Source organism: Aphelocoma coerulescens, chromosome 3 (assembly GCF_041296385.1).
Source record: "Aphelocoma coerulescens isolate FSJ_1873_10779 chromosome 3, UR_Acoe_1.0, whole genome shotgun sequence".
Taxonomy (NCBI): Eukaryota; Metazoa; Chordata; class Aves; order Passeriformes; family Corvidae; genus Aphelocoma; species Aphelocoma coerulescens.
In genome coordinates this window covers 124116499-124130611 of record NC_091016.1, presented here as the reverse complement: position 1 = coordinate 124130611, position 14113 = coordinate 124116499, and the positions used below count along the sequence as shown (strand labels likewise).

At 55.7% G+C, this 14113-nt stretch overlaps 1 protein-coding gene across 2 annotated transcripts in view; it reads right to left on the bottom strand.

Annotated features, from left to right (window-relative positions):
* Positions 1-7178: 7178 nt before the first annotated feature.
* Positions 7179-14113, bottom strand: part of ELP3 (elongator acetyltransferase complex subunit 3) — an 83425-nt gene continuing 76490 nt past the window's right edge. Inside the window, exon 15 of one of the 2 annotated variants that reach the window (XM_069011872.1) lies at positions 7179-7700. In XM_069011872.1, coding sequence (XP_068867973.1) covers positions 7624-7700 — 77 coding nt within the window. In that variant the 3' untranslated portion in view covers positions 7179-7623. The other variant, XM_069011873.1, reaches the window with a different exon arrangement.

Below are 14113 nucleotides of genomic sequence, written 5' to 3'. Positions count from 1 at the left end.
TCTTTCGCCGTTCTTCGCCGCCCTTCTCTGCCCTTCGCCGTTCTTTCACCATTCTTTGCCGTTCTTTCACCGTTCTTCACCGTTCTTCGCTGTTTCTTCGCCGTTCTTTGCCGCCCTTCACCGTTCTTTCGCCATTCTTTCGCTGTTCTTCGCCATTCTTTGCCATTCTTTCGCCATTCTTCACCGTTCTTTGCCGTTCTTCGCCGTTTTTTCACCGTTCTTCGCCATTCTTTGCCATTCTTTCGCTGTTCTTTGCCGTTCTTCGCCGTTTTTTCACCGTTCTTCGCCGTTCTTTGCCATTCTTTCGCCATTCTTTCGCCATTCTTCACCGTTCTTTGCCGTTCTTCGCCGTTTTTTCACCGTTCTTCGCCGTTCTTTGCCATTCTTTGCCATTCTTTCGCCGTTCTTCGTCATTCTTTGCCATTCTTCACCGTTCTTTGCCGTTCTTCGCCGTTCTTCGCCGTTCTTCGTCATTCTTTGCCATTCTTCGCCGTTCTTCGCCGTTCTTAGTCATTCTTCGCCGTTCTTCGCCGTTCTTTGGCCATTCTTTCGCCGTTCTTCGCTGTTCTTCGCCGTTTTCGACAGTTCTCCAGCCTTTGCTGCTGTTTTCCCGAGCGCGCTCCGCGTCTGCAGCCCAACTCCGAGCGGGAACAAAACCTTCCCGAGTCCCTCGCCGGAATCCTCTCGCTCCCACGGACGCCACCTCTGTCCCACCACGAGCCCAGCGTCTCCACGAGCCGCCGGTGGCCCAGGGCCCCACTGCCGGCCGCTTGCCCGGGGAAACGGAGCCGGCGGGGCCGGACTGGCGGCAGGCGGGCGGGCGAGGCCGCGCCGCGCGGTGCCGGATCGCTCCCACGGCCCTTCCCGCGCTCGGCTCCCCCTGCGGTGCCGCGTCCGTGCCGCCGGGAGCCGAGGGAGCCGGGCTGGGCGCTGGCCGTGCTTCTCCAGAGGGAAGGGATCGACTCCGTGCGGGGGCAGGGGCAGGAACGCCGATATTCTGGTGGGAAATTCGGGGCTTTTGGTGCAGCCGCTGTTGGAGGCGGCGGGGCACAAATCCATGGAGAGGATTTCCCTTTCCTTTTCCCGTTTCCCTTTCCTCTTCCTCCCTTTTTCCCTCCTTTTTCCCTCCTTTTCCCTCCTTTTTCCCTCCTTTTCCCTCCTTTTCCCTCCTTTTTTCCTTCTTTTCCCCCTTTTTTCCCTTCCCCCCCTTTTTTCCTCTCTTTTCCTCTTTTTCCCTTTTTTCAATTTTTCCATTTTTCCCCTTTCCCCCCCTATTTTCCTCCTTTTCCCTTTTTCCCTCTTTTTCCCCTTTTTCCCCTTTCCCCCCCTTTTCCTCCTTTTCCTCCATTTCCTCCTTTTCCCCCTTTCCCTCCTTTTTCCTCCTTTTTCCCCCTTTTTTCTTCCTTTTTCCCCCTTTTTCCCCCTTTTCCCTTTTTTCTTTATTTTTCCATTTTCCCCCTTTCTTTTTTTTCCTTTTTTCCCCTTTCTTCCTTTTCCCCCCTTTTTTCTTCCTTTTCCCCCCTTTTTTCTTTTTTTCTCCTTTTTCCCCCTTTATTTCCTCCCCCCCCCTTTTTCCTTCCCCCCCCCTTTCCCTTTTATTCCTTTATTCCTTTTTTCCTTTTCCCCTTTTTTCCTTTCCCAGTTCCCTTCCCCTTTTCCCTTTTTCCCCCTTCCCTCCACCCCCGTTCCCTGGGAATTCCTAACATTTCTCACCTGCTCCCATAACAACCCCTGCTCCCTGGAATTCCCGATTTCCAGGAACTGTCCCTGGAAAGAGCAGCTGCGGGAACACAGCTCCTGGAATTCCGGGCACCACGGCAGGATCCGTGCCCTTCCCCATCCTGAATTCCCATCCCCCACCCTTTATCCACCCCCAACCATCCCGCTGCTCTCCGGGGCTCCCTGCACCCGATTCCAGCCCCGTTTTTTCTGGAATGTTGGGATTTCACACCCTTCCCCCACCCACACGAGCGAGTTCCAGGCCTCAGGAATGGCTGTTTCTTCCTCTTCCTCCTCTTCCTCCTCTTCCTCCTTCTCCTCCTCCTCCTCCCCTTCCTCCTCTTCCTCCCCTTCCTCCTCCTCTTCCTCCTCCTCTTCCTCCTCTTCCTCCTCCTCTTCCTCCCCTTCCTCCTCTCCCTCCCCTTCCTCCCCTTCCTCCCCTTCCTCCCCTTCCTCCTCTTCCTCATCCTCCTCCTCTTCCTCCCCTTCCTCCTCTTCCCCCCTTCCTCCTCCCATTCCTCCCCTTCCTCCTTCTCCTCCTCCTCCTCCCCTTCCTCCTCTTCCTCCCCTTCCTCCTCTTCCTCATCCTCCTCCTCTTCCTCCTCTTCCTCCCCTTCCTCCCCTTCCTCCTCCTCCTCTTCCTCCCCTTCCTCCCCTTCCTCCCCTTCCTCCTCTTCCTCCCCTTCCTCCTCTTCCTCCTCTTCCTCCTCTTCCTCCTCTCCCTCCCCTTCCTCCCCTTCCTCCCCTTCCTCCTCTTCCTCCCCTTCCTCCTCTTCCTCATCCTCCTCCTCTTCCTCCTCTCCCTCCCCTTCCTCCCCTTCCTCCCCTTCCTCCTCTTCCTCCTCTTCCTCCTTTTCCCGCCGTGCCGGGCTCGTTCCCTCCCATCTCCCGGCTATTTTTAGCCTCTCCCTGTCTTTCAATTCCTTCAAACTCCACAAATGAATAAAACATTGGATTTTTACACGATTTTTTTTTTTACTGGGAAGTTCAGGAATTCCGAACATCTCCTCGGAATCATCCCTGACACCTCTTTTTCCCCCTCCCTTTTTTTTTTCCCCCAAAAAAGTGTTTTTTAATTCCCATTCCTTCCTCCAACTCCTCGGGATACAACGGTGCCCTGTAACCAAAGGGAACGATTCCCAGGGAAAGAATCCCGGAGCTGCTGCCCGGAGCTCCCGGAAAACAACTCCTGAAGGCTGAAGGGAACGGGATGAAATGGGAAAGGAAAACATTCCAGGGAAGTTTGACCAAGCCCTGGGAATGGGGCACGGGAAGCCTGGGAAAGGATGGATTTTGGAGGCGGTTTCTCTTCCAGCTGCTGTCCTTCCTCATCCCGAATCCCAAATCGGTGACAGCCACGGCCTCGGGGACTCGAGGAAGGCGTTTCCCAGCGGGAGCCGCTCCCGGAATTCCACGTTTTGGGAAGGGAATGGTGCTGCAGGTGGGTGCCTGGGCTTTGACATCCCGTTTTTCCCAGATTCCCGGCGACTCGGGATGTAACTCCATGGTTTTATCCCCAGTCCCACCTCTCCTGAAGAACGGAATGTGGCTCCGTGATTCCTGGAATTCCGAGATGGAGGTGAAGCTTTTTCCTGCTTCTTCCTGGAAGTTTTCCCTTTTTCCGTGTTTTTTCTCCCCGCCACACCTCGGAGCTTCCCGAAATTCCGGAGCTGTCCGTGTGGTGATGGGGATTCCTTGGGATTAAGGATGCCTCGGACCCGTTGGGGTTTTTCCATCACTCACAGAGATCCGGGGGCTGGATTTATCCAGGGAAAGATGAAATCCTGGCGGGATCCACTCCGTCAATTCCGTTCCTCCCGGAAATTAAGCGTTGCCCCCAAATCATTCCTGAGCAGATCCATGAATCAGAATTCCCAGCACATCCCAGAAGGGTTTTCCCGTGTCAAACACACGGAGCCAGTGCTTCTCCAGCTGCTGGAATCGGGGGTTTTTTGGGATCTAAAGAAATTCCCAGCTGGGGAAGGAGGAGGTTGCTGACCCTGGTGCCACCTGTGCCAGCCCCTCCCCCCTCTCCCAGCCAGGAATTCCTTCCCAAGATCCCAGCCCGAGCTCCCCTTTCCCACTGGGAAGCCATTCCCTGCCTCCTGCCCCCTCCATCCTTTATCCCAAATCCCAGCTCTCCTTCAGGCTCGGGAAGCGGCTCCGAGGATTCCCTGGATCCTTCCCTGACCCAGCCGGACCTTCCCGGCTCTCCCAGCCTGGCATTGGATCCAGCCCCATCCCGACTCCTCTCTGAGGAATTTTGGGAATGAGTGGGTTGACTGGGAATCTCAGGACTTCAGGAAGGGTCTCCCTTCCCTTTTCCTCCCTTTTATATCCCCCAAATCCCATAAAAATCCCTGTGGATGCATTCTGAGTGTCCTTGATCCCAGAATTCCAGACTGGTTCGGGTGGGAAGGGACCTTCAATCCCATCCCATTCCAAGCCTGGCACCTCCCCCGATGATCCCAGGCTGCTCCAGACTTTCCTTGGACACTGCCAGGGATCCGGGGATTCTCTGGGAATTCCAGCCCAGCCGGGAATCCCTTCCCAAGATCCCAGCCCGAGCTCCCCTTTCCCAGGGAAATCCCTCCATTCCCGCCTCTCCCAGCCTGGCATTGGATCCAGCCCCATCCCGACTCCTCTGCGGGAAGGAATTCCGGCCTCCAGGCCCTTCCCTGGCAATCTCGGCACTCCAGGAAGGGTCTCCCTTCCCTTTCCCATCCCCGACTCCCAGAAAAACCCCTGGGGATGGATTCGGAGCCTCCTGGATCCCAGAATCCCGGGATGCTTTGCCTGGGATCCACGCAGCTTCAATCCCATCCCATTCCCATCCCGGCACCTCCCCCGCTGATCCCAGGCTGCTCCAGCCTTTCCTTGGACACTGCCAGGGATCCAGGGGCAGCCACAGCTTCTCCAGAGGCCTCAGTTTTCCCACAATTACCAAAAAAACTGGGAAAAGGAGGGAAAACTCAAAGCCAAGCGGCTGCTGCAGGAGTTTAAAGGCACCAAATCCATTCTATCCCGTTTGGAAAAGGGCTGGAGATGATCCCAAGGATTTCCTTGTCCGAGCGGTGCCGTCGCCCCTCGGTGTTTTCCCAAAGCACCGACCCCTAACCCCTCTCTTCCGGAGCTGCATTGGGAATTCTCTGGGGTTTAAAACCAGGCTCTCCGTGAGAATTCCCCTTTTCCCGCAGCTTCCCCCTGGAGCGAGGATTTATTGCACGCGAGGCAGGAGCAGCTCCCGCTGCCGCCGCTGCTGCTGCACGAAGAACCCCAGCGAGGGAGAAACCCGGAATTCCAGCCGGGAGAACGGGATGGATCCTTGGGAGAAGATCAGATTCCCACCACCTTCCACTTCCTTGGATTCCTGACCTCTCCTGGGAGCCTGCCTGGTGCTGGTTGGAATTTCTGGGAAATTCACCCTTTTTTTTCCGTGCCCCCCCCCCCCCCCCCATTTTTCTCTATTCCAACCTTTACCATGGAAATTTGGGGTGTTCCCAGCTCCAGGTTTCACTTCCACAGGCTTGGGATTGGCTGAGCCCATGGTTTTTTGGGATAAATTGGGGTTTTCTTGGCTTTGTTGACGTTTTGAAGAGTTGTGGGAGGTCCTGGCTGAGCAACCAACTTTGTCCCATCCCACAGGGAGAAGGAGGGGCTGGAATTTGGTTCTCAGCAGCGCCGGGCTGATATCCTACGGGTAGGAATTCCTAAGGGTAGGAATTCTTGTTCTTACGGAGCAAAAATCCCCCTCAATAACCACCCAAAATCTCCTGGAAAGAACAGGTGGAAAATCCCTCGGAGCAGCTCCTGTGCAGGACGAGAAAAAGGCCTCGAGTTGTCCCAGGGGAGCTTTAAAAGGGAAATTCCCCCCCAGTTTTTTCATGGAAAGGGTTTTCCAGCCCTGCTCTCCCTATCCCAATCCCAGCAAGCAAAACACCGGGAACAACTCAGCTGCCTGGATATCCAAAGGAATCCATCCCACTCCCAAAGCTCCCCGAGCCTGTGCAGACAAGCCCGGAGAGCTTCGCAGCAGCTGAGCCGGCACAGCACGGAACGAGCCCGGAACGAGCTCGCCAATGGGAAGCTAAAAATAAACCCCCAGGAAAAAACCAGCTTCATTCCTTGACAAAGCTGCCGGTCAGCTCCGAGCGCGTCGGCTTCAGACAAAATGAAACAGGGAACGGATCCAATACTTCCCGCTTTTTGCCGGAGGGTCGAGCTCCCAGACGCACGGCGGGGAAAAAATAACAGGCCGGGCTGTCACAGCTCTGACGTCAGCGGGATCCGTAATTGTGTCTGCGGCGACAGGGCCACAAATTTTCCGGAAAACTTCCCCGATTCCGTGCAGAAATCGCATCCCCTCATCCTCTGCTTTTGTGGGGTCAGCAGCTGAGCGTGCCCCTTTTTCCAGGGGAGGGAAAAAACCCCGCTCCGGCAAATCCCGACTCGACGCCGTCCGGCTTTAAACCCCACACGGCCACGCTCGGCGCCGTGGGGGTTTCTCCCTCCCCACAGGGACACCAGTTCTCCTTGGATCATCACCACTTTCTCCCTGGATATTTCGCTGTCTCTGGAGCAGCCACAGATCACCGAGAGCCTTCCTCATGGAATTCCTCCTCCTCCTCTTCCCGGTTATCCACGCGCGTCCGAGCCCTTGCCGCCGGCAAAGCTTCTGAAGGCTCCTGACAGAGTCATTTATTCCCGAAATGTCCCCGTCCCCGCTGGATTTCAGCCCCGCTTTTGATTGAAATCCTATTAAAAACAACACCGAGGTGGAAAAGGTCGGAGCTCCGGGCGCTCGCTGCTGCTTCGGCCAAGTCAAGCAGGCGCAGCCCCGGGAATGTGGCTTCCGAAACTCCGGAATCGTGGATGTCAGAGGACACCCACCTGCCCCGGGCTGGGCAGAGGTGAGGAAGGTGCTGCTAAGAAGCTTTAATTGGAAAATGGAATGGATTTTTCCGGATGGAAGTTTCCTGATAGAACTTCACCTCCATCTCCAAGAAGATCCACGAAGAGAATCTGTGGATCTACAGAATCCACCTTCTCCTCCATGCTGGGAGAGACAGGGACCAAACCCTCCCCAAAACCAGGGATGGAGAATTGGGAAGCGCCGGGAGGGATCCCCCACGGGCAGACGGTGCCGGAGCAGCCCTGCTCCCTGCTGGGGTGAGAGGATGGCGGCGTGGACACCACCCCTGGAGATACCCAGGGATCTCCATCCCAACCATCCCATCTCCATCTCCATCCCGACCTCCTGCCTGGAGCGGAGAGCTCGGAGCTCCCTTCCCGCCTCGGCCGCTCCCTGGTTGTGTCACCTCAGAGGGACAAGGGGAGTTTTAATCTCGATTCCTACTGCCAGCAAGGTCCTGCCTTCCAATCCTCACCTTCAGGTCTCCTCCTGGGAAGGGATCAGACTTGGGATTGCCCGGGATGGACAGAAGCAGCCGAGCCCGGTGTAAATAAATAAGCACAGAATTTATTCGCGTTCAGAAAAAGCGCGCCCCATTCTCAGGTAGAACCAATAAAAGCCGGAAGTTGTGGTTTTCCCACCAGGCTGCTCCGAAGGGTCCCCAAATCCTGAACTTCCATCCCTCAACTGCAACCATCGGAGCCCATCCTGAGGACGCAGCGGGATTAACACGGGTGACGAGACACCTGGAGCGTCCCCAAGCTCTCCGGGGAAAACGGGATGACCCCAGAGGAGATGGATGCCCATTTTTAGTTCATAAAACCATGGATTGGGAGGGACCACCGGGATCATCAAATCCAACTCATGGCAGAAGCGAGTCCTTGGCAGTCCCTGGGCTTCATTCCCAGGATAAGCGTCACTCCGGGGAGAAGCGCCGTCCGTCTCCTTCCTGTTCTTCCCGGCCGCGGGTGGGGCGAGGATCTCCAGGAGCGTCATTCCAGCCTTTTCACCATGTAGGGCCCTTCCAGCTCGTAGCCGATCTTCCGGTAGTAATTCCTGGTGCCGACACCTGTGAGGAGAATGACAGGGTTTAATCCAGTGGGGACAAAGCTGGAAAAGCCAGGCCGGGGCAGGACAGGCACTTCCATGGAGGAATGGCACTGGAAGGAGCTCGGCTCTCCAGAGCGGGGGCGTTTACTCGTTAGCATCTGAACTAATTACGGTGTTGTTCAGGCAGGAGCCGCAGCTGCTCCATCTTCCCTGGATTGTGCCCCACATCCTTTGTCTTGGAAAGGCCGTGAGCTCCGAGGGGGAGAGGAACCGGCACGGGAACGGCGGAGAAATGGGAATTGTGAAAGCCCGAGGCCGGGCTGGAGAGGAGGCGGCGCAGCTGCAGGATCATTACCGGGAACTGAAGGGCCCTACAAGCCCCCGGACCCGTTCCAGCGGCTCCCGGGAATGAGCTCAGCTCCGCTCCAGGTGCTCGAGTGGGCGCAATCCAATTTCCTCCTCGAGCAGGACGGCTCCGAACATTCTCCCAGAGCCTCTTCCCTGGCCTTCCTCTCTCTCTCTCGGAGGCCCCGTGGCGTCCGTGCCCACGGGACAGGTCCCGCTCCGCGTCCTTCCCCTCACCGCAGCGAATCCCTCACAGGTGCGGCCGTTACTCATCGGGGAGGGAGGAGGGATTTGGGGTCATCGGCGGCACAGGATGGAGAGGACTTGGCTCTCTGGCTCTCCTCTTTCCTCTAATCCCTCTCCAGCCTTCCTGGAAGCTCCTGGGCTCTCCAGGAATCGGCTGGAACAGGCAGGGAATGACCCTGGTAACCCTTCCTGCCCTCACCCGTGGCTGCTTGGACGGGTTTGGTTAAGATGACCCCCAGCTATTTCCTAAAGCCACGTTCCAGTAGTTCCTGAAGGGTTTAAGATCCCAACAAATTCCTATCCAGCATCCCTGTGTCCCTGCCCATGGCAGGGGTTGGACTTGGACCATCTTTGAAGTCCCTTCCAACCCAAACCACTCTTGGATTCATCCCGTGACTCCAAAGGAGCACTGGATCAATCTCAGGTATGGAAAAGGCACCCGAAACCCAGACCTGAAATGTCCTCATGCCCCCCCGATTCCAAAAGCTGGGAAGAGCTTGGAAAACCACAAAGAACCCCAAACTGGGGAACACCTGAGCAAATTCCCTTCTAAGCAGCGGCAAAGCCCCTGTGACCTCACAGCAGAGCCTGGACCAAGAACACCCCGAAGGGACCCAAATTCACTTCTGGCACCTGAAACCAAGGAAAATCCCACGTCCACTGCAAACACATCCAGCCCCATTTTCCCAATCCCTGCCTGGAAGGGTTGGGATCTCTGAGCTGGAGCAAACCACCACCTTAATCACGATGTTGCCTAAAAAACATCCTCCGGTCCATCAACAGAGAAGGTGGGGTCTGACGCGGATTTTGGCACTGGAAGATCATCCACAACCCCAACCAACCCGGATAAAAGGGCCAGCGACACCTCAAGCTGCAGGACAACCCTCTGGAAGCTGAAGGGCAACCAAAAAGTTCAAGTGATGGTTTTAAAACCACCTCCATCAGAGTCCTTTAACAATTCCCCTTTCCCCTTTATCCCTGGGAAAAAGTGAGGGGTTTGAAGGCAGCGTCTCCTGTCGCTTCCATGAATCCCAGAGCTATTAAGAGGCGTTAATTGAGTGCCAGGTCTTCCTCTTTGGGTTCAAGCCATCACTGACACTGATGTGTCCCAGGGTTCCGAGTGTCTCCATCGTCATCCCAGCCCTTCATCCACAAAATGTCTTTCCCTGGAGATGCCCGAAGGAGGCTGTGACCCTGTGGGAAACCGGGACCTGCGTCCCCATGGCGGGAGCGATTCCAGAGGCCAGAGCTGGAGAAGCACCTCGGAATGCCCAGGCCATGGAGCACACCTGGAAGGTCTCCCCAGAACGGGATCTCTTCCCAAATCTTTGCCGCTCTGATTTACCCCAAACGCGCCCCAGAGCCGGTGGGACGTGTGCGGGCAGAACCCTTCCCGCTGCTCCAAGTCACACCCCCCGTGCATTCCAGGGAGATCCTTCTGAAAATATCCCAAAAGAACTATCCCACACGACTGGAGGAGTGAGACCAAAAGCTGGGCTTCCCAAGCCAGAACTGGCTGAATTCCTCATCCTGCAGCTTTAGGACAGGGATTCAACGGTAAATATTCCGTACCCCACCCTGAGGGAGCTCAGGCTGAGCTTGGCAGAGCAGGATTCATCCGGATCCAGATCCAGCTGAAGGACAGGGGCTCCGATCCCACCTGCCTGGATGGAAAACCATGGCCAGGAGCCAGGGGAGGCTTTTTGGAAGCGTCCCCTCACCACAATCTTCAGGTGACGCGTCCTGTGACAAGAGTGGCTTTAATCACCTTTTGGGAGCATCTGAATCGTGGCGAAAGCTGCTGACACCCCCCAAAACCCTGGACTTTGCATCCCAGAATTAATTAAATACATTTTTGAAGCCTGCCTGGAGCAGGGGACAGAGGGAAGCGGCTCAAGAACCAGGGATAAACACAGTGGTGGCCCCGAGGGACGGGCACGGCCCCGGCCATAAATCCCCAAATCCATAAATCCCCAGCTCTGACTCAGCCCCGAACACCGACACGGCATCCGAGTATCCTCCACGATCCCTTCCCACGGCTCGCTAGGCACGGAACTGAGTGAAAATGAGATTGTTTTCAGCATCATTAACGACCTGCTAATAGTTGATAAAATTTCCACGGCAGAGACTCGCGGAGACACACGAGGGGCTTCATCTCCGCGTCTTTCTTGGCAGCGACTGGAATCTTCTGCCGGGATGCGGAGTGCGGGCGCATCCTGCTTCCTTCCCCCCTCCAAATATTCCAGGGATAACCCGCACCCTCAGCCAGCTGAGCTTTGCTCAATGCTTCAATCCGCTGAGGTGCCAGCTGTGGTTTTCCAGGGGTTTTTTTGGGAGTAACCACCTGGATCAGTGCTTTGCCTGTGGAAAAGGGAGCCTGGACAGCCCAGGTGGACACCTGGATCATCTGTAGGATCTCTGGTGAGTAGGATTGTCCTTCGAGGGTGCTGGGAAAAGGATCAGCCAGCAGGACAGGAAGCAGTTTTTCCAGAGAAATCTGTGGCTTCCTCATCCCTGGAAATGTTCCAGGCCAGGCTGGACGGGACTTGGAGCACCCTGGGATAGTGGGAGGTGTCCCTGCCTAGGGAACTGGATGGGATTTCAGCTCCCTTCCCACCCAAACCATCCTGGGGTTCCACGGAAGGGCGACGCCGCGTTCACCAAAATGCTACGGATTTCACCCAGAAGGAGCGGCGAGTCTCAAGCCAGCCATGGGAATTGGGGATGGCTTTGGGAGTTTGGGATGGCCATGGGGATTTGGGATGGCTTTGGGGATTTGGGATGGCTTTGGGAGTTTGGGATGGCCATGGGGATTTGGGATGGCTTTGGGAGTTTGGGAATTTGGGATGGCCACAGGGATTTGGGATGGCCACAGCTGCTTCTCTTGGTACCAGCAGGGCCGTGTCGGTGCCGTACGAGGGCAAGGCTCTGCCACAGCTGGAATTTCACTTTTTATGGAGAAGGCACGATGGAGAAGGAAGCAACAAAAGCTTTGGCATTCCGTGGACACGGACGGCACCGAGCCAGGGGGGAAGAGCGCAGGAGCCATGGGACAGAGCAGAAACTTCCCCGTTTTCAACCAGCAGGAAACCAGGAGCTCCGGGAGAACCTCCCTGGCCTCCCAGCACCCAGGAGGACTCGAAGGACATCACCGAGGGGACCCAAAGGGGACGTTCCAGCCTCACGCGAGCCCTGGGGTGGTGACTTTGGAGTTTGGCGTCACCGAGAGCGAGGAAACACAACCTGAGACGTTTCAGGGCTTTGTGAAAGTCCTGGCTTTGCTCTGCACCGAGCTCACGGTGCCGCTTCCCGGCTGGCACACCAGCGGCTCGTCGTGGATCCCACCGGCGTCCCAAGCCTCCACTTCAAAGCGAAGCCGACGCTTGTGGAAATTCCGGGCTTTGTTTCGGAGCAAGACCTCACTCCTCAAGGCGACAGGACCTGTTTATGAGCCAGAGGGTCAAATCCAAGCTCTCAATCCATGGAAATGGTAGGAAAACAGGAAGAGGGAAGATTTTCTTGTCTGCTGTGTTTGGGAATTGGAGTTGGGAATGCACGGCAGCTCCATCCACGATGTTCCATGAGTTTGCTCTGGCATTTACACTTCTCACAAAGCTGGGATTCATCTCCAGGGAAAACACGAGGCTGTTTCACGTGAATCCCAACAAATCCCCCGCCGGGAACGATAACAACGGGGAAAAACCTGCCTTATCAGCACCAAGGAAACAGGGAAGATTCCCACTTTTTAACACCGCTGAGAAAACCTGGGCACGTCGGAGCAATCCCAGAAAAGTCGGGAGTTTAAGAAACCAAGGAACGATCTCTACAGCAAAGATTTTCATTTTCAATCGGGGAATTGGCAACGCGTTTTCTGGGAGCTCCCGAAGGTATTGAGGAGATAAAAATCCTTTGGTTTTGGGAAATGTTTCTCAGTATCGTGGAATGGTTTGGGTTGGGAGGCACCTTGAAGTTCACCCAGTTCCATCCCTCTTCCATGGGCAGGGACACCTCCCACTATCTGAAGTTGTTCCAAGCCCTGTCCAACCTGGCCTTGGACCCTTCCAGGGATCCAGGGGCAGCCACAGCTTCTGGGAAACCTCAGGGCCTCCTGACCCTCTGAGTAGGAAAGAGGAATCCGGTATTATTTTTTTAAAAGATAATTAAAACCCGTTTAACGTCACAGAATCTGCTTTAAATCAGAGCATTGGAAGCCATTCCTGGTATTTTTTTTTTAACTTCCCAGAGCCGGACACCGAAGCTTTTCCCCGCAGAGCCGCTCTCTCCGTGTGACTGATATTCTCTGGAGGGATTAAATCCAGGCATGGGAATGTTCCACGACCTCCCTCGGCCGCAGCAGCCACCGAGAGCTCATCAGGGCCGCCGTCAGAGCCGGGATTTAGCCACGTCTTGCTGCGCTCGCACAACCGCTCCCAGCAGCGCCTCGGAGCCGCGGGATCGCGCGACGACGATCCCAGAACGAGAATCCTTCCTCCGGCTGGGATAAACGAGCAGCAGAGGCGACCCCCGGCCGTGCCCGACCCCTGTGCTCTGCTGCTTGTTGGACCTGCAGGAGGAATCCGCCCCCAAAAGCCTCTGGTTTTTAATGTCAAATGCGAGTTGGGATTTGGGGTTTTTTTTTCTCTCCTTTCCTGCTTGGAATGCTTCCCGGAGATTTTAAATTACTGTTTTCACAGCCCCTGTGTCTGGCAGCGAGCTGCTGTCACGGCACGGCCCCGAGCAGCCACGATCCCGCAGCTGGGTTAATTTGAAATCACAAATCTGTGATAGAAAAGGGGTTTTTTGAAGCCTGGGTGTTGTTCATCAGCTCAACAACTGCGAAACACCGGCGGCCTTGGAGAGCCGAGGTGGGATTATTGCTGAACCCCGATCCGTGGGCAGAAAACCTCGGATATCCCTGGAATCGGACTCCAGCCTCCCAAAGATCCCTGCTCCACTTAAACCCTGGATTTGATGGGAATGCAGAGAGATGCAGAACCTCTCTGACAGGGCTGATCTGACTTCTCGGCTGGAGAAATAAAAACCAGGGAAGAAACCACGGCACTGAAACGGCATTTTTGGAAAAAAAAAAAAAAAAAGAAAATAATGAAAGGTGGGGTTACAGAAGTTACCCTTTTTAAAGGCCGGGTCTGCAGGTGAGACCCATCCCAGAGATTCCAGATGGGGAGATTCCATCTCATTGATCCCTTAATGATGGAAGCGACATTTCCTTAATGACCACCCGGCCCTGCCCCGACCCAGCTGCGCCGGGAGACGGGAAACTGCCACGGCAGCGCCAGGAAAAGGCAGAGCTGATGGATCTCGGCCTCCAAAGGGAGCAAAATGAAACATCCAGGAGTGAATTCCGTAATTTCTGTGAGGATTTAACCGAGTGCTGCCATCCGTGTGGCCCTGGGGCATCGGGAGAGACGGGGACAGAGAAATGAGTCTGCTCCTCGCCCCCAAATCCGTCACAATTCCGAGCGTTTGGGAGGTTTTGGCTCTTGAGGCTTCTCCAGAGGTGGTGGTTGGAATATCCAACCCGAGAGACTGGGATTTGGGATGAGTCACCGAGCATGTGAGGCAGCCACGATCCGTCTTTTTTCCAATGGGCTCCGGGATGATAAACTCAGCGATCCCTCACCAGGGAACCGCAGCGTGGCTGGGGTTGGGAAGGACCTTGGAATGTCCTTATCCATGGGCAGGGACACCTTCCCTGTCCCAGGCTGCTCCCGCCTGGCCTTGGACACTTCCAGGGATTCAGGGGCAGCCGCAGCTTCTCTGGGAATTCTGTGCCAGGGCTCTTCAGTAAGGCTGCTGGTTAAAAAGGAGCGAGAAGGAGCA